At 39.2% G+C, this 19,732-nt stretch overlaps 1 protein-coding gene across 1 annotated transcript in view; it reads left to right on the top strand.

Annotated features, from left to right (window-relative positions):
* PAPPA2 (pappalysin 2) overlaps positions 1–19,732 on the top strand; it is a 475,277-nt gene that overhangs the window by 229,577 nt on the left and 225,968 nt on the right. Inside the window, exons 7-10 of the mRNA XM_006887711.1 lie at positions 4,301–4,790; positions 9,041–9,169; positions 14,252–14,343; positions 19,294–19,487. Coding sequence (XP_006887773.1) covers positions 4,301–4,790; positions 9,041–9,169; positions 14,252–14,343; positions 19,294–19,487 — 905 coding nt within the window. The remainder of the gene's footprint in view (positions 1–4,300; positions 4,791–9,040; positions 9,170–14,251; positions 14,344–19,293; positions 19,488–19,732) is intronic.

Here is a 19,732-nt window from a genome sequence, read left to right on the forward strand (position 1 = left end):
TAACCTAAGCATCACCTTTTTTCTTACAATTAGTAAAATGCTAGAAATCACTCTGTGAGATGTATTGGCCTCAGTTTTATATCAACTGGTCTGCAATCCTCACCCTGACAGGGGGTAAACGAGGACATTGGTCCTAGCATCTCTAACTGCAATGTCTGTTATACACACTTGAACTCGGACACCCATGGAAAAGGAGAATAAAGAAGAAATCTGGACGGAGACAGTTCACTTGATTGATTGTGTATGATTTTTCTCAAATAAGAGTTTTCAGGGAAGAATTGGGACAGGGGAATACAAACTTTACATTGGCATTGCGTTAAATTCATGTTTACATTGATATTCCATGAAAGGACATTTTGATAGCCAAGGTTTGTGGTTGTTGTTGCTTTTGTTTTTTAAAGTATAATGTCCATTTTCTTTTCAGACGAGTTTTATCTTTAGCCTTTAAGGAACCAAATCCTTCCAACGGGCTTTGGTGGGAGTTGTGGGGCAGCACCTGCAGGTCTAAATCTAGCTGGAGGTGTTCGGTCCTTCCAGGCTTCACGAGACTGGTTCCTCGCCACCTTGCTGGGAATGGCACAGCTCACATAGTAGTGCAGTTTCGCATAGAGCTTTGGAAGCACATACGCGTCGAAGACACTCATTTTTGGAAATGTCCCTGATGGCTGTAGTCTCTACTATATTTCAGATTACAAACTTCTTGATTGCCTTGTCTTTGGGCATGGCACGGGAACAGTTCATGCCATGAATAGGCCACACATGGCCACGGTCCTTTTTGGCACGACCATTGTTTCTCCTTTTCTTTGTCATGTTGGAAGCTTCTTTCTAATTCTTAAAAGTATTGCATTATAACATAGAGGTGAAATAAATAAGAAGTTCTGTGTTCTAATTTTTGTACTGTGTCACAAGACAAACAAAATTAGCTTGTAGTTTCTCTCTCACAAGGAGATCATAAAAACCTTTCTGACCAGCAGTGCTGCTATTGGGTTGGCTTCCAAAACCTCTTCTGCTAGTGTTCTGTGATAATCACTGGAAAATAACACTAAGAAATACTGGTCTTCCCTTGGCATTGGAGAGATAAAGGGCTAAGTCATATTTAAAATATGCACAATAAAAATAATTAACTCAAAAATAGCATTTTCCAACATAAGGGTTTTCAGCTATGAAGAAAAGAAACTTAATAACATTTAATGAACCCTTGGTGGCCACCCACTGATTTCTAAATGTCCTGGGGATTACAAAATTAAACCAGACCTTTTTCTCTCTCTCGTCACTGATATAAAATCAGAACAGAATGATAGCTGACCACTCAAAAGCTCTCTGAGTCTGTACATTTCTCAGTAGAAGACTGTTCATCTTTCTCCTGCAGAGCTGCTTGTAGATTCAAGACACCAGAGAAGTAGCTATGAGTAAGCAGTACAGCTCCCTCCAGATGAGTCCACCAGAACTCCCTAAATCAGACACATGCCATGCATAGACATCATCTTCTTGGAGAGACCTTCTCTGATTCCATTTTCTAGGAAAACACACAGTTACCTCAAACTTCTGTGTTGTAGCATACCTTTGAGTCAGAATCAACCGATAACTGATCCTCCAGCAGATTTTCAGAGGCTGTAAATCTCATGGGAGGAGATTGCTCATCTTTCTCCCATGGAGTAGCTGGTGTATTTGAACCATGTCCTTTTGGGTTGGCAGCACAAATCCTTACCACTAAGCCACCAGAGCTCCTTTTCCCCCAAGATTCCATTATTATTTACAATTACAATATAGATTCCTTTGTCTGTTTATTGTTGCTCCGTGAAAGTGAAGAGGGCCTGAAGCAGTTATTGAGGAAGGTCAAAGACTGTGGCTGCCAGTGGAGATTTTATCTCAACATACAAAAAAAAATAATTTCAAATCTGGATTAGCAGGCAACATCATGATATTGTGTTGTTGTTGTTATTGTTGAGTGCCACTGATTCAGAATTGATCCATAGCTACCCTGTGACAGGTCGTCAGAGGCAGTTAATTGCACAGGAGGGGACTGCCCATCCTTCTAGTGCTGAACAGCTGGTGGACTCAAACTGCTCACCTTCGGGATTGCAGCTCAGCTTCTTGCCAGGTTATTTTCAGCTGTTTAATATGCATGGGAGATTCAAATAATGGATAAGGAAAGTGATGAAGAATTGATGCCTCTAAACTGTGGTGTTAGTTGTTGTTGTTGTTGTTAGGTTCTGCCAAGTGGTAGACGACTCATAGTGACCCTATGAACGAAGGGCCTGAGCATTGTTCGTACATAGAGTTTCCAGAGGCAAGCCATTTCGGAAGTGGATGCTGCTCCTGCTTCCAGGCTTGTTTTACTCGGGAAGCTCCAGCAAACACGGTCCATCATGGGTAACCATTACCACATTTGGCACATCATTTTCACAGTGTTCAGCATCACAGCAGCCATGAGTTACCTCTGTATAGCAACGCACAGACCAGTGGTATAGCACCTATGTAGACACTTGATTATACGGTGGACTGACAAACTCTAACAAAAAACATTCATGGTTGTCTAGTCAGAATTGAATCAAAACTGACCTTCCATTGGTTTTGAGGCTGTAAATCACATGGGAGGATATTACCCATATTTATCCTGTGGAACTGCTCGTAGATTTGAACCACTAGAGATATAGATTGAAAGCAAAACTGTCTGCAGACTAAGCCACCAGTGCTCCCTTGGACTGCCAAAGGACATACAAATCTATGTTGGAAGAAGTTCTAACAGTGCTCCTTAGAAGCAAAAATTGTGAGGCTTGGTCACGTACTTGGGGCATGTTGTCAGGATGAGCCAATCCTTGGAAAGGGAGATCAGGCCTGGAAAAAAAATCACTGAAATTGAGGAAGACTTGTAATGGGTAGATTGTCACAGGAGTTGCAACAATGTGCTTAGCCCAGTAGAGATTGCGATGGAGGCATAGTATCAGGTAGGGGTTCAATCTGTTGAGTAACAGGACCACTAGGAATATGAGAGAACTCAGTGGCTCCTAAAAACAGCAACCTATTGTTGACTCTGTCACTTTTTTGGAAGCTATTTAAGTACATAGGTAGCTATGAGTAACAGGTGACTTAAAAACACATAATAACAAGAAGGACATTTAAGTGTAAGGCCTTTATTTCTTTTATATACTTTTCTATTTCTAATACTTAAATCTGTGCCAAGCTCATAATAGGGACCCAATTAATTTTTATTGAATAAATGAATAAACTTATAATAAAGGCAAAAAGGATCATAAGATATAACTAACACACATGCACACCCCACCTTAACCTGTCCTTTTTAGGCTCAGGGATACTCTTTATTTTCCAAATTCTGAAGGGCTAAGTAATTCCACTGCAAATGTAAAAATGTAATTTCTATGTAAAGCTATATAGATTTTTAATAGTAACCCATAGGACAGTTATTAAACTTTATTATCTATTTTACAAATGTAGAAAATGAGGCTTAAAAGACCAGTTTCAATCTCACAGCTAATGGCACTGCTTGATTTGAGGTCACTTCTATGATTTCTAACTCAGCTCTTTCTAACTCTCATGTCATAGGAAATAAAACCACTTTATATGGATTATACCCATAGAGCAGACCATAAGCTGTTTGTGACATGTGACCCCTCACTATCACATTTATACTTGCCTACTGAATCTCCATTTGTTCGCACTCAATAATGTATGCTCATGTTTCCTGCCTTCATTCATTTACCTACCTGCACGTATACCTCAACTGAAACGGAAATCCAATGTATGGTTTTAAAGTGTGGCTAACAGTCAGGTGGAGGGACTGCCAACGTGGGATAGTAGGAAATCAAAGAAGTTGTGTGAAAAGCCACCATTTAAACAAAGAGTGCATTGACAGACTGAAGTGAATATTTGCCTTATTAATAAGTAAAACAGGGTTTCAGAAGCATTAATTTTTACATACATCTTTAATAAACTAAGTAGAAGTAATTCTCTGCTCAGGGATTCTTTAAGGCTATGACTTAACCATTCTGCATCAACTCTCTGTGTTTTTAACCAAAGTTCTGGGTTGCTCCATTTCAATTCTTTGCTGGGTTTCCACTGTAGAGAGCTGATATCATGAAGAGCATACATAATGCAGTTGGAATGTTGTAACTTCGTCCTCAATTATACTTAAGATTTAACCACTGACTTTTTTGATTATGGGAAATCTAAGTTCAAAAGCGCCTTCACCCCTGCCACCCTCTCTTTCCTCTTTCTAGCCACTCTCACCGGTTGCCCATTTTCGGATTTTCTGACCGAGTTTTCTGCTCATCTCCACCAGGGCCTCCTGACGTAGATCAGCCGTGTGAGCCGAGCCTGCAAGCCTGGAGTCCCGAGCTCCACCTGTACCATATGAACATGACGGTCCCCTGCCCCGTGGAAGGCTGCAGCCTGGAGCTGCTCTTCCAGCATCCGGTCCATGCTGACACCCTCACTCTTTGGGTCACCTACCTCTCCACGGACTCCTCCCAGGCACTCTTCGACACGGAGATCTTGATGGAACACCAGAAGTCCTTGCACTTGGGCCCCTTAGACGCTTTCTGCGACATCCCCCTCACTATCAAACTTGACGTTGAGGAGAAGGTTTTGGGGGTGAAAGTCTACACTTTAGATGAGCGGATGGAGATTGATGCGGCTCTCCTGACTTCTCGGCCCCACAGTCCCTTGTGCTCTGGCTGCAGGCCTGTGAAATATCAGCTTGTCCGCGAGCCCCCGTTCACCAATGGCTTACCGGTGGTCGTGACACACCCTCAGAGGAAGTTCACAGACGGGTGAGTTGAGCAGTAGGACTTTCTAAAGCATGGAAATTTCTGGAGCTTTGGGGGAGGGTTTTATGCCCTTTGCCCTATTTTTTTTTTTATAATCGGATATGTTTTTTGTTAGAGACATGTTCAGAATCTCAAAGAGGATTTTATTCTGAACACGTTTATTTGTTGTTATTGTGTATTGTCAAGTCAGAATCGGCCCATCACTGACCCTCTAGCAGATTTTCGAGTCAGTGGCTTAAGTGGTAAGAAGCTACGCTGCAATCCCAAAGGCACGCAGTTCCAGTCCACCAGCTGCTCTGCGGAAGAACGATGGTCAGTCTCCTCCTGTGTGATTAAATGCCTCCAAAAGCCCGCCAGAGGATGCTACACAACACAAACAAATCACATAGGAGAAGCTTGCCTATCTGACTGCTGATGCTGTCATTGTTGTGATGAACCACCCACACCTGACCCTGCAGTGGGTTTTCAGAGGCAGAAAGAGAACGAGAAGAGATGGCCCATCCGTCTTCTGAGGAACAGCTAGTGGATTTGAACAGGGTGCCTTTGAGATTGCAGCGCAGCTTCCCACCATAGGCCACCATCACTACGATTATGAAAAAAGAAGCTAATATTTTAATTGCTTCCGGCAGGCTGAAGGTCATTGTCAGGAGTGAGTCAGTAAGAACCAGGTGCTCCTATTTGATGATATAGTTTAATTTCTGATTCCTTACTATTATTTTCTGGAAATCTGACATCATTTCTAGAATATTCTAAGGCTACAGTCAACTCTACCTTTATTAAGCAAAGAGGCCAAGGAGCCTGCAGACACAATATTCATTTTCATGACACATTTGACATGTTTATTTAATTCTCTTTTCTTTTTCTCATGCCCTCTTCTTTCTACTTTTCTTCCTAGCTCTCCTTTAGCTCCTACTCCTGTTCTGTCTATAAGAACCTCATGAGTTTGACTATGTTCCTGGCACTGTATTCAGTGCTGGGATGCAGACTCAATAATGTTATTGCTTTCAAAGATTTCTGTGTCTATAATAGGCTGGTATCTCAAAAGGCAAATTCCCACAGGCTCATAATTTTCTTCAGAGTTGGTCCTGAGGGCACTAAAGATCAAACAAGAGCTTTATTGGAGGTAGCGTGTTAGGGAACTCTGATGGCCTAATGACAAAAAGTTGCATTCCAATCCTGAAGGCATGTGGTTCAAATCTACCAGCTGCTCCATGAGAGATGGATGGGCAATCTCCTCCTGATTAACTACCTCTGAAAATCCACTGGAGGGTCAGCTATGGGCCGGTTCCAAATCAACGGTATACATCACCACCACCACCACAACCATGTCAATTCAGTTTTTCTGCATCAGAAGACAGTATAAACATAGGGGTTTAAAATAGAAGTGTTTCTTATGGTTCTGTGGTTGGCTGAGCATTCTTGTCTGGAATGGCTTGGCCAGGCCACAGGTCATAGCCGAGTTGGCTGGAATGGCTAGAGGAAGGATGGGGGTCACTTGTTTCTAGAAAGTTTACCTTGACTTGTTCACAAGGTGGTAGACAAATTTCCATCAGTAGCGGAGAACAAGTCCATCAAACTATTTGTGTTTTCAAGGCTTTGTCTTGTTATTTGTGATAATATTCTATTAGCAAAGCATGCAACCCATTCCTGATTCGACTAAACACTAAACCCATTGCTGTTGAGTTAATTCTGCCTCCAAGTGACCCTCCAAGGACAGGATAGAACAACTTCTTACGGGTTCTGAAACTGTGATCTTTACTGAAGTCGAAAGCCATGCTGTCTCGAGCAGAATTACTAGTAGGTTTAAATCACTGACTTTTTGATTATCAGTCTAGCATTTAACCATTTACACCATCTTTTTATTTAATTCAAGGGGCAACAAAATAAACTACCCTTTCATGGAAGAAGTGGCGGGGGAGCGTGCATCTGGAAAGGGAGGAGTTTGTGACTGCACTGCAGTCTAAAACAGCTATACAGGAGAGAAAAATGGCGACTTTGAGTGTCACTTACATTTTTATTCCCATATAGTCTCTCTGAATTAGAACTGGAAGGCAATGGAGTTGTCAAAAGCCAATTAAAATGGACAAGCAGATCAAGGAATCAAGATAAAAAGGAGAATATTTTTGAGCTTCTCTAGGGAGCTCTAGTGAGAAGTCCACAGAGAGTCTATAGGGAGGGTGGTCCCTGGAGAATCACAGTGCTAACCCAAAGACCCCTCTGCAAGTTTTAATCCCCTGGTAGCTCCACGGGAGAAAGATAGATGATCTCTTGTGGGGTTTACAGGCTGGGAAACCCAATGGCGGGTCAGCTATGAGTCAGTTCTGACTCAATATCATTGTGTGTATACTAAGAACACCGAGATGTCTCAAAATTTTAACCTTAGCTTCTAACTGAAAGGTTGATGGTTTGAACCTACCCAGTAGTATCTTAAAAGAAAGACCTGGCATCCTATTTCCAAAATATTACAGCTCTTGGAAACTTTTGGTGCACAGTTCTACTCCGACTCACATGTCGTCACCACGAGTCAGAGAACTTGATGACAACTGGTGTTTTGGCTGTCTTACTCCAAAGACCCTTTGAGATCAGTGCTATTCCACTTTGAAGGCAACAAAACTTAAGACTTTAATTTAGTTGAACAGCTAGTCAGTGACAGTTCAGGATTAAAATCCAATTCTTCAGCTGACTCTTACTTTGGCCCTCTTTCCTTTTACAAACTCGGATTCTTGAGGTCTTGGGCTATACCTGCTGTTGGGAGGTTTTGCCCCCAAGAGAAGTAAGCACATGCTGACATTTCCATCTGATCATTTTCCCAACCACAAAGCAGTGGAGGACTTCTCTGCCCGGCTAGACGAGGGTCTGGCAGAAACCGTCCTGTAAAGGGAAGCCACCAGAGTTGGGGAGGATATAAAGCTGATCTTGTTTTTGGAAATATCTTGCACACTCATGAGAGGCTTGGTTTCCCAAGAAGGAAAGATAATTTGGTTATTAAAAAGTCTTTAATGTTTAGATGACTTTTCTATTAAAATGCCTACAAGCCAGCTTGGAGGTTTTTAAAGGTGTTTTTGAAACCCCAAGACATTTCCTGTTTGCCGGTTGCAAGCAGGGAGTGAGGGAGTGGAGGCTTTGTGATTGAGTTGAAGAGCCCAGTTAAAGAAGAGAGAGGCTTGGCAGGATTCATGGCAGCCACTCATGACAGCCTCCAGCCATCGGAGATCTTCGTCTTCCTGCATTCCTAGGGAGCTCCCAACCCAGCTTGACTTCAGTCAAGTTTATCAGTCAGGGCAGTTGTCATTGTTGGGTTCTGTCAAATTACAGCCAACTCATAAATGTTCCCAGCAGGTTTTCAAAGACTTGTAAATCTCCTAGGAGATTGCTCATCTTTCCCTTGAGAAGTAGCTGTTAGATTTGAATCATCTGCTTTTGGTTTGGCAGCACACTGGCAAATCAAGATGATGGTTGAACTGGTCTTTGGAACAAGCAACTCCACTTCTGGAGCCCTTTCTCCCGTCTAAATGTTCTGTCATTCTCACTCTCCACCTGTGTGGTGCACTTAGGTTCTAGAAAGAGTGTGATTAAACCATTTCCATCTCTGGCATCAAAGATGAAAACTCCATGTTCGTTATGTATGCATTTGGATAGGTTTGGATGTGGGAAGGAGTTTCTTTCTTTAAAAAATAGGATTTCAATACAATGTATTCATCCCTTTAAAGTGTGTAATTAAAGAGAATTACTATATTTCTAACCATGGAATATCAGTATTCCAAAAATGGTGATGGAAGATGTTTATATTCCTTCAGTGAGAGAATTGTTTTCACCTCTAAGGATTCAATCTCTTAAAGGAAAGAATATTTTCTTGAAAGATAAGAAACAGACTGTGATACACAAACCCAAGAAGGGCATTAGTGAGATTAAAACCTCACACTTTTATGAGTTTCTTTGATTCAAGAGACTATATCTACACACTTGGGATGCTCTATCAGTAGATTGCCAGCCTTTTAAAATTCAGTGCTAATTCACAGAACATTTATTATACATCAACTCTGTGGTATCGATGTGTAATGGGACTGCAGTAACAAAGATGATTTCAAACATTTCTGTTGCTTTGTAAAACCATATGTCCTGATCTTTTTTTGCAGGAAAATATAATAATTATTTCATACTGTTACCCAGGACATTGCCCTTAAATTTCTGCAACTATCTTAATGCTATATTCCACACTGAATGTGATAGTCACAGCCTATTGTTTTCTCTAGGGATGTCACACCTGGACAGACATATCAGTACCAGGTTCAAGCTGCAGCTGGAGGAGAAGTAGGGGAAGCATCACCTCCTCTGATCCACATCCACGGAGCTCCTTACTGTGGAGATGGGCAAGTGGAAAAGTGAGTACTGTGTGTATTAGATTGTGCGAGCCAGGCCATTGCACTGCCCTGGCCAGGAGATCCAACTTCAAGCTGGAGTTTGACATGTTTGGGAAATGTAGAAGGCAGGAAACTGTGATTACAGTGTTAATCATAACATTACAATGTCTGGAACATAGTAGTGATTTTGAAAATTATTCCATCTTTGCACAATTCAGAATGTACAGACTTTTATTTTAAAATACTGGAGAGATTTTAGGGTTGAAATACTAGGATTGATACTCTGGGTGCCCTTGTAATGCTTCTGTGACTAGCTGCTGGTGATTACTGAGGAAAAGTGACTACTCAAAAGATACTTGAAGAAGATGGGAAGATCCCTTTTGACTCAATGACCTATCCTATGGTACAACCTGACCTGAAGGATGCAAGTATAGCTTCTTGATTCAGTTGTTCATTTGAATCACAAATTGATCAAAATGACATTTCTAGTAATTCTACAAGCATCATCAATCGATGGAATCACTTCTGTTTCTTAACGTGCCATGTCATTTTTCTTGTTTTCTCCTTATCATATCTACCTCAGGGACCAACTCACTTGGCTTACGTGAGATTGTCTAAACTTAAACACATAATTCTCACATGCTGAGAAAACTAGGACAGTTGGGCATGCTATAGCAATCTACCCTTGATGCTCTTTGTAACTTCACATATTACTGTAAAGCTTCTGGGAATTGGAGGCAGGAAGGACAAGCACTGTGATTTGTCCTTGATTCTGTAGCCATTGTTAAACTTGGCAGATAGGTAAATGATGTATTTTCTCTCAAAGCCTTCACAGAACAGAATTCAATGACGTTTCTTGGGATCTCATCCCACTGTTTAGTCACTGTTTTGTTCGTTGTTGTTGAGTCAGTTCTGACACATGACATCTATCTGTTGCAGAGTAGCTCTGCTTTACCGCGTTTTCAAGACTATTACCTTTCAGAAGCAGGTTGTGTACATGGCTTTCTGGTACCTCTAGCTGAGTTTGAACCACCAGCCTTTTGGTTAGTAGTCATGTCCTTAACTGTTTTCATCTCCCATCTACAATCATTAAACATTGTTCCCCCTACCACGTACTTCTGAGATCCTTAAGCTGCAGTGTAAGCATATTCATTTCTTTTCCTAGAAGTTAAGCACAAGTATTCTCAGACCTCATTAATATAGTCAGATCTTGTTGGTTTGCTGTATCATCTCTGTTCCAAAATTTTATTTCCCCAAGCCTGAGCTGTTAAAAGCATCAGTTTACGCAAATAGATAAATGAAGGCGCTACCAGGTTACTCCTGGCTCCAAAATCAACCAGGTATGAATTCCAGCTTGACTTAGCTGAGGCATCTTATTAAACATAAAGAAAGAATAATACCAACCATTTAAAACCCTGAGTGGTGGTGGTGTTTATTATTGAGTTAGAACTGACCCATAGCTGACCCTTCAGTGGGTCTTCAGAGACAGTTAACCACATGGGGTGAGATTGCCCATCCTTCTCCAGCAGAGCAGCCAGTGGATTTAAACGACATGTCTTTGGAAATGCAGTGCTGCTTCCTATGATTCGACCACCAGAGCTCTTCATACACTGATTGGAACTGAGAAGAGTTTGGGCCCATTCTTAAGGGTGAGGGGAAATTATAGCAGATCCCTTAAAGGTCATTCTCAGGCTCTGGTTTCCTAATATTGTCATTAAAAATGGAAAGTTGTAATTTTATACATCCCTTATCAATAAGAAAATAAAAACCATCAACAGAGCCTGATCAGTGTCCATTTAGAATTGATCATCATTGTCTGTGTTCTCTCGTATGACTGTAACCAATTATATGTGAAGGGCCCTGCTGGTATAGTAGTTAAGAATTCAGCTACTAAATTAGTGGATCAAGCCTGTCAGTAGCTACCTGGGAGAAAGCCCTTATAATCTGCTGCTTTAAGATGACAGCATAAAAAATCCTATGGAACAATTCACAGGAGTCACAATGAGGTCGAATAAACTGGATAAGACCTGGGGGGGGGGGGGAACAACACAAAAACACCAACCAGCTACATGTGCCTCTTGTGCCTTTGAAATATGTCAAATCCAAGCAATAAATTTACTGTTTCATTTTAATTTTATGTAACAACTGAAACTTGCTTCAGTTATTAAAGAACATTATTATTTGGAACAATTTAGGGATGTAAGCATAGTTTTTCAAGTACTCAAACTAAAATGTCCTGTAGGTGAAAAATGCACACCAGATTTTGAAGATTTAGTATGAAAAAGTAATTTAAAATACATTATTAACAAATTTATACTAATTATATGTTGGTATTACAGCATTTTCGATATATTGGGTTAAATGAAATATCTTGTTAAAATTCATTTCACACGTTTCTTTTTTACTTTCTTATGTGATTGTTAGAAAATCAGAAACCAAAGTGAGTCTTTTAATATTTCTACTGGGAAATACTACTTGAAGTAAAGCACAATATGCTTGCATTAACTGTTTAGGTTATTGTTCAGATGAAAATACAAAGTCTCCAACCTCCAAAATTACATTACAGGCACTATTTAGAGAAACACTTGTTTAGACTAACTCTTTACCTAGAGGTTTTGGCAGCATCAGGATGGATGGTGAAGAGATTGAGATTGTTCACAGCTTTAGTTTGCTTGGCTCCACAGTCAACACTCTTGGCACCAACAGCCAGGAAATTAAAAGACGTATTGTCATGGGATAGTCTGCTGTTAGGGACTTCTCCAAAGTACTGAAGAGCAATGGTGTCTCTCTGGAAACTAAGGTGTGTCTGGTACAGGCCATGGTCTTTGCAATCACTTGCTATGCATCAGAGAGTTGGACAATGACTAGGGAGGATAGAAGGAGAATTGATGCCTTTGAGCTGTGGTGCTGGAGAAGAGTATTGAGAATACCATGGACTGCTAGGAAAACAAACAGATTCATCCTGGAAAGGGTTAAACCAGGTGGCTCCTTGGAGGCAAGGATTCTGAGGCTCCATCTAACATACTTTGGGCATCCTGTAAGGAGGGACTGGTCCTTGGAGAGGGACATCATGCTTGGGAGGGTGGAGGGACAGCACAGGAGCGGAAGGCCCTCTATGAGGTGAGTTGATTCAGTGACTGGGGTAATTGGGATGGGTGTGTCAGAGGCAGTGTGATTGACACAGGACAGAGCAGGGTTTAGGGATATTGTACATAGGGACGCTATGAGTCGCAAGTGACTTGACGGCATATAACAACAACAACTACTTTACATAGAGAGGCAAACAGAAGTCTGGAGACTTCTCAAATAATAGTTATCTGACTCAATCCTCATGCATTTTCCGTCCACTGAATTGAATTATTTGTATAAAAAGAGAATTTGAAGTTTTTATAATTTCTTCAATTATAATGTTTCTCACATCTCTTTTATTATATTTTCATTTCTAGATTGTTTAAAAATATGATTATATAACTGTATGCTTTTAATTCATTTCAAAACATTTTCATACTTATTTACTCTTTGTATCCTCATATTTCTAATGGTGGTGCAAGTCTGAAAAACATTTCAGTATTCCAATTTCCTTATCCACTGGGTCAAATATAACTCGGTATAGAGCTCTGTGGCCCAACCGTAAGGAGTTGCATTGACAACCCAAAGGTACACAGTTCAAATCCACCAGCGGCTCTACAGGAGAAAAAGGATCAGTCTCTTCCTGTATAATTTACTGCCTCTGAAAACTTCTGGAGGGTCAGTTATCAGTCAGTTCCAACTCAATGGCACTTAACAACAACAACAGCACCAAATTTGTATACTAGTTTTGGAGACTATTAAAATACAATGCGAAAAAATGGTAGTCCAGGACTTATTTTACAATAGCCTGATCTTGATATTTTTCAAAAGAGGCTTCAAGTTTTTCTATTTTATTACTTAAACATGTTTCATGTTCTTCTTACTTTGGATCAATACTCTTCGCTGGATCCAAAAATCACTCATCGGCTGTAACAGCATTTAAGATTCATTAGACATTTCCCCCCGCAATATGTACTAGCTACCACACTAGGTGGTGGTAAGGAGTAATCACAGGGACCTGACCCCTGGGGATGCTCTGGATAGAGGAATTGCAGCAAATTTGGCTGCTCAAGTTCCTGGAAATGTAGGCAAAAGAGTTTAAATCTGTAAACTTAAAACATTTAAAACAACTCCATATAGATAGAATAAAGCAGTGAAAACATACATATATATAATGTAATCGAAAGCAAAACATAAAATAAATAGGTAAATAACATAAAAAAATAAATAATAATAAAACATAAGTTTTACTTTCACCAAATCAGTTAAATAGTTAACGTTTCATTCTTATATGACAGTAGCCTTTTTTAAGGAGTCCCTGGGCAGTAAAAATGTTTATGGAATGGTATCCACTTCCTATATAACTTGTCTCAAGAAACTCTATGAATGTTGATAAATGCCAATAGCTGTAGAGGGGCTTCATAGGGTCGTTATGAGTCGGGCTCGACTCAAAGGCAATCACCAACAACATCAGCAACAACTCAACTGCTGCTAGTTGAAATGTTGGCAAGTCTGATCCATCTGGAGGCATCTGATAAGACAGGGCTGGTGATCTGCTTCCAAAAAGCCATAACACTGAAAACGCTATGGATCAATTTTACTTTGCATTTATGGGGTCACCATGAGGCAGAAATGACTTAGTGGTAGCAAACAAATAGCAACAACAACAGGTTTTTCTTAGACTTAAGATCTTCTACTGGTAACATTTACAATGATAACATAGATTTCCTAGACGTTTTTGAGTCATGAGTTACTTGACTTCTAAGATTTCCTACAACTTACTAGACACTCCAACTGACAATCATTGCTCAATTGTGTCTACTTTAGATTTTTTTCTCCCCTCCCCACCAGGTTTTTTATATGCTGTATTTTTCCCTATAGAGATATAATCTTCTTTCGTTTAGCTTGTACTTTGCATTAAAAATGTAGAAGTGCAAGAATTTGAAATACGGAAAATGATGGGAGTTAAACAAGAGAGTTTATTTACTTTTCTGTTTGTACTTGAATCGGTGTATTTATGCTTTTACTTTACAGGAGCTTAGGAGAGGAGTGTGATGATGGAGACCTTTTGAATGGAGATGGTTGCTCGAGGACATGTGAATTAGAGGAAGGATTCAACTGTATAGGTGAGTTTAGGAAAGCTCTTGCTTGTTGCTGTTATTTTTATGTGCCATTGAGTTCACATTACAACTCACTGTGCCCCTATAAATAATAACTCTCAAACTTGCCCTATCCTGAGCCAATCTCACAACTTCTGATATATTTGACCCCATTGCCACAGTCACTGTGTCAATCTGTCTCATCCAGAATGTCCCTGTCTTGCGCTGATCCTCCACCCTTCCAAGAGTAATGTCCTTCTTCAAAGACTGGCCCCTCGACAATATGAGTATGTGAGATGAGCCTCAAAATTATGGTGGGAAGAGAGAGAAGTGCAACAATGAATGATTTGAAACCCCGAGTCTCTGTAAACTTTCATTAAAATTAATAAAAATTAAAAAAAAAACCCTTTTGAAAAAAAAGACAAAAAAGTTATGTCTTCAATTGCTTGTTGTTGTTGTTAAGTGCTGTGGAGTCATAGACGACTTGATTGCTTAAGAGTATGTTATTACTGTTGTTTACAGTGCCAAGACCCCATTTTTAATGGCCACAGTCCTTTTTTAATTTTTTAACTTATTATTAATTTCAATGAAAATTTACAGAGACTTTGGTTTTCCATTCATTCATTGTTGTACTTTTCTCCTCTCCCAACTCTCCCCCAAGCCACAGTCCTTTTATATCCTAAACTAACTTAAAGAATACAGAGTTTTCATATATAGTATGCAATCAAAGCTTTGAACTAACCATTCAAAATTAGATATTGTGAAGGAAGAATTAGCCTAACAAATTATCTTGGAGTGTCTCAAATTTGTGAGTTCTTAATATCTTGTAAAATGTAACTTTGTGATAATAATATTAGCATTTAATGGTTTATTATGTCCCAGGTACTTTTTTATTGTTTTACATGTATTACAACTCTCACAGTAACGATGAAAAAAAAACCAAAATGGAAGTTCACAAAGCTTAAATAACTTGTTATTGTCCATATAACAAAAAGTGTTGAAACCAGCATTTGAGCCAAGATAAGTACAACTCTAGAATCTCCAAGTTAAGCCATTAAACTTTACTGCTTCTTAGGTTAATGTTACCTAAGTTTCTCTTGGGTGCTCATGTTCGATAAAAATATCACTTAGAAAGTGCAAACAAACAGATCCTACAAGTAATAAAGCCTCTTATGCCAAATATATTGCAAGATATATCTATATATAGAAGCTCTACCTCTATACCCTTATACCCTTGCTCTTGTAGGAAGGTGGTTCAGAAGGTGTCTCCCTTAATAAGCCAGAATCAGTGGGTTTTTTAAGTACAGATTGTTTTCTATTCCCATTGCACACAGTGTGATGATTCTGTGCAATATAAGCACTTGTTAAAATTATTTTAAATAGGAATGCATTTACAATATTTAATACCCTCAAATGTCAAGACAAAATTGGATAATTATGTGGAATTTATAAATCAAGTCTGTGTGTCACTCCTAGAGCCCCTCCTCACTGAAGCATACATTCTAAAAATCTAGGCTCTTAGTCGTCATTCACCCATTCATCCATCAATTTCACAAGTTCTTATTCCATTCTCTCTGTGTGCCACCAGTCTGATCAAGATCTGTAGATCCAGTCCACAAAAGACTTAGAGTCCAGTTTCCCTCCTTTATAGAAATCCCATGTATTAATTCCTGAGATATGGCTCTTCAGCTGCTGCTCACATGCTTAGAGAAGTGAAGAATGCACCTTAAAGCAGATTATTCCATTCATATGTGGCTATACATGCTATTAGATTTTCTCCAGTTTTGTAGTTTGGAAATTGAGGCCCAGAAGATAGAGTGACTCATCCGAGGGCATACAACAAGGTCTTGGCAAAGCCAGCCCTGGAGCTCAGCTTGCTTACTGCCTAATCAGGAGCTTTTTACTGCTATGAAATGACAAGGAATACACTCTTTTTTTACTGTTTTGTTTGACTACCATTCAGATATTTGAAATGCCTCCCCATTATTCTCCGTTCCAATCCAAATATCCCCTCATGTGATTAGGTTTCCAGATCCTTTTCTATTTACCCCAGCCTGGCATGTTTCATGTGCTCCATGCCCAGAAATTAACTCAATCCTCCAGCTGTGGGAGAGCTGTGCAGAATACACTGAACAAAGTTACCTCCCCTCTTCTCTACACACGTATTTGTTTGTGACACTTATATTTTGCGAAATTTATTTTGATAACCAAACAATTGACTTGTATTGAAAACACATAAACATACACGCACATGTATCTCCAAACACTGTGGCTTCTCCAGCACAGCTCAATTTTCATTTAAATTAAGGGCTAACTTTATTTGTTTCTATCACATTTGATCTCATTAAGCCTCTAATTCCAATAAGAGTATTTATCAATTATTTTAACTTTATAGATGTCCAGGGCAATATATTCCACAACTAGACATCTGTTTTAGCAAATAATGAGTCTGTCCATTATTTCTCAAAACATAAAATTTGAAGGAATCATTGTAAAAGATCAATTTTTAGATGGATTTCTAAAACAAACAAGCTGAAAAATGTTGTTAAGGCCCAGATTAAAAAGAAACAGAATAAGTAGCAACTGGGTTATAAATTGCATTAGGTGTTGGCAATGCTAAAACAAGTATTTCGTGATTTGTATCCACCAGCTGCTCTGCTGGAGAAGTTATACAACCTTGGCCATCTTATGGAAGACTGACTCAGATTTGTCTCAATGGTATTGGGTGGGCTGGCGTTAGGAATAGAATTGAAAACTATATGGTGTCCCCGAGCGATGCCAGTACTTAAACACTGAACTGCTAACGGAAAAGTTGGCAGTTCAAACTTACTCAGAGGTGCTTTAGAAATTAGGCCTGGAAATCTGTTTCTGAAAGGAAATAGGAAACTCTGTGGAGGAGTTCTGTCTGGCATTCACGGCATCACCATAATTCTGAACTGACTACCACCAACAAAACTTTATGTGTGTTGGTGTATGTACAAAGTATATCCATGTATAGAGAGAATAATCATCATGGGAAAAGTGTATCAAATATATCAAATAAACATATATTGACTTTGAGGAATGATCTGAGCAACCCATGGATTTGATGTAACAAGGTTTGAAAACTCAAACCAGGCTTAGAACCAAATCCTAGGATTAATGACTTATTCCTGGCAAGTACAGATAGATTTACTATAGAAAGTTCTTGGACTACAGAATATTAAAAAAATGTTTAATAACTACATTTTGATGTGCAGCTGACAAATTACTCAGCCATCCCTATGATGCAAAGACTTGGGAAAAAAATATAACCATAACTTAGTAATAGAGTACAGACCATGTCCCTGGGTATTATTTCTTTGAAACTTTCATTTAATTTTCCTGCTCTAGAATTTTGTAGAAATAGGAGATTAGAACTGTGCTGTAATATCCTTGTACTATGTTTTGGTACAAAACACAGATGTGCTGAATAATGGTTTATAACTGCTTTTTGGTTTTCTGCTTTTGAAGAAAGTGAGTCTAAACATCTAAAAAGTCAGTACCATTTACTTAGAGGTGTATTGAGTAAATATTGTGCTTTGAAATCCTGATGTTTTACTTAAGCATTCACACCTCACTTGCTGTTGAAAACAGCCACTTTGACTCAGTTTAATATGGTCATGTGTACACAAATCCACAGAACCTGAATTCGGCATATCTGGTTCAAATTCAAGTTCTGTTACTTATGAGTCAAGCCATTTAATGTCAGTGACCTTCTTGTCTCTCATCTATAAAACAAATAGATAAAAATTGTAACCCTTAAAAATCTCATGTTCAGCGAGCTCTGGTGGCCGACTGGCAAGAAGCTGCACTGCAATCTCAGAGGTACACGGTACGAATCCACCAGATGCTCTGCTGGAGAAGGAGGAACAATCTCCTCCTGTATCAGTCAGATCTGATTTGATGGTACACACAAAAATAATGAAATTAAAGAAAAAAAAATCTAGTGTTCATGTTGTCAAATCTCAGTTTTTATTATTCAGCCACAACACATAATGCAGCACTGGAACTTCTAAAATATTATACAAAATAGGTGACCCTGGAGAACATTATGCTGAATGAAATATCTCAGTCACAAAAAGACAAGTACTACATAATGCCACTGTTATAAAACAGGACTGACATGGGGGCTGAGGAGAAACTAAGAAAAGAAGGGATAAATAATGAACACTGCATTGAAATAGTTGAGGAAAAGAATTGTCTAAAAGAAATATACGATTGGGTATGACAACAGTCCAGAGTGAGAGGTGCATAACAGGGTGGACTCGGGGGTGGAGGGAGGGAGGAAACTGTGCAACAATGAAAGAATCTTTTTAAAAATCAAACTGAGGGGGAAGAAAATGTGCAACAATCAATGAATGGAAACCCAAGTTTTCTGTAAACTTTCATTAAAATATTAATACAAAAAAGTTAAAAAAGTAAAGAGAAAAACATATACACAGCCCTCAAAAATGGTTTTTGAAGTCCAAATATATAGTATATTATGCCATTTATTAAAATTCCTTTCCTCTTTAAAATACTATTCTTATATTCTTAATTTCCCTTAAGTGTCTCTCTTATATATTCCTCGATGAATCTTCCTTCTTCTGGTCCACTACTGTTTTTTCTACATGTACCTTTCCCCCTGAATTTTACCCCTTTGCATACTTGTATTAAATAGACATGGGAGATTTTGGATAAAAACTCCTAATTAAAAGGTCGGTAGATTGAACCCATGTAACAACTCCACGGAAGAAAGGCCTGGTATTATATTTCCATGAAGATTCTCTCTGTCACTGCCAGCAAATTTGAACCATATCATAGTTCACCTTCCATTATGGTCCTTGAAATCACAAGAGCTGGCCCCTATTTCTTTGCTAATAGATATTTATTTACCCACCATCAGAGGTGGAGATATTAATATATTTATAGACATATTGAAAGACATTCTTTTTCAAATGCCATGTTTCTTGGCAGGAGAACCAAGCCTGTGCTACATCCATGAGGGAGATGGAATATGTGAGCCCTTTGAAAAGGAAAACAGCCTCAAAGACTGTGGACTTTTTACTCCCAAAGGATATTTTGATCAGTGGGCTATCCAAGCTTACTCCTCTCATGAAGACAGAAAGAAATGTCCTGCTTCCTTGGTAACTGGAGAACCTCATTCTATGGTAAGTTAAACTAGATGAATAGTGTCAAACCGGGACAATATTAAAAATTGACTCCCACAGATGCTTAATGATCAACTACAAACATTGTAGAACTCAGGAAAAGATAATGACAAAACAAAAGTTTCTAGACTCTCAATTAACTCTTCTACCTCACAGTGGCAGAGAGAGAGAGAGAGAGAGAGAGAGAGAGAGAATATGAGAATGAGAATGAATTTACATCCAGGAATGTTTGGGTTTGCAATGGC

The sequence above is a fragment of the Elephantulus edwardii genome, unplaced genomic scaffold (genome assembly GCF_000299155.1).
Source record: "Elephantulus edwardii isolate Elephantulus edwardi_28Jun2011 unplaced genomic scaffold, EleEdw1.0 scaffold00061, whole genome shotgun sequence".
NCBI lineage: Eukaryota > Metazoa > Chordata > Mammalia > Macroscelidea > Macroscelididae > Elephantulus > Elephantulus edwardii.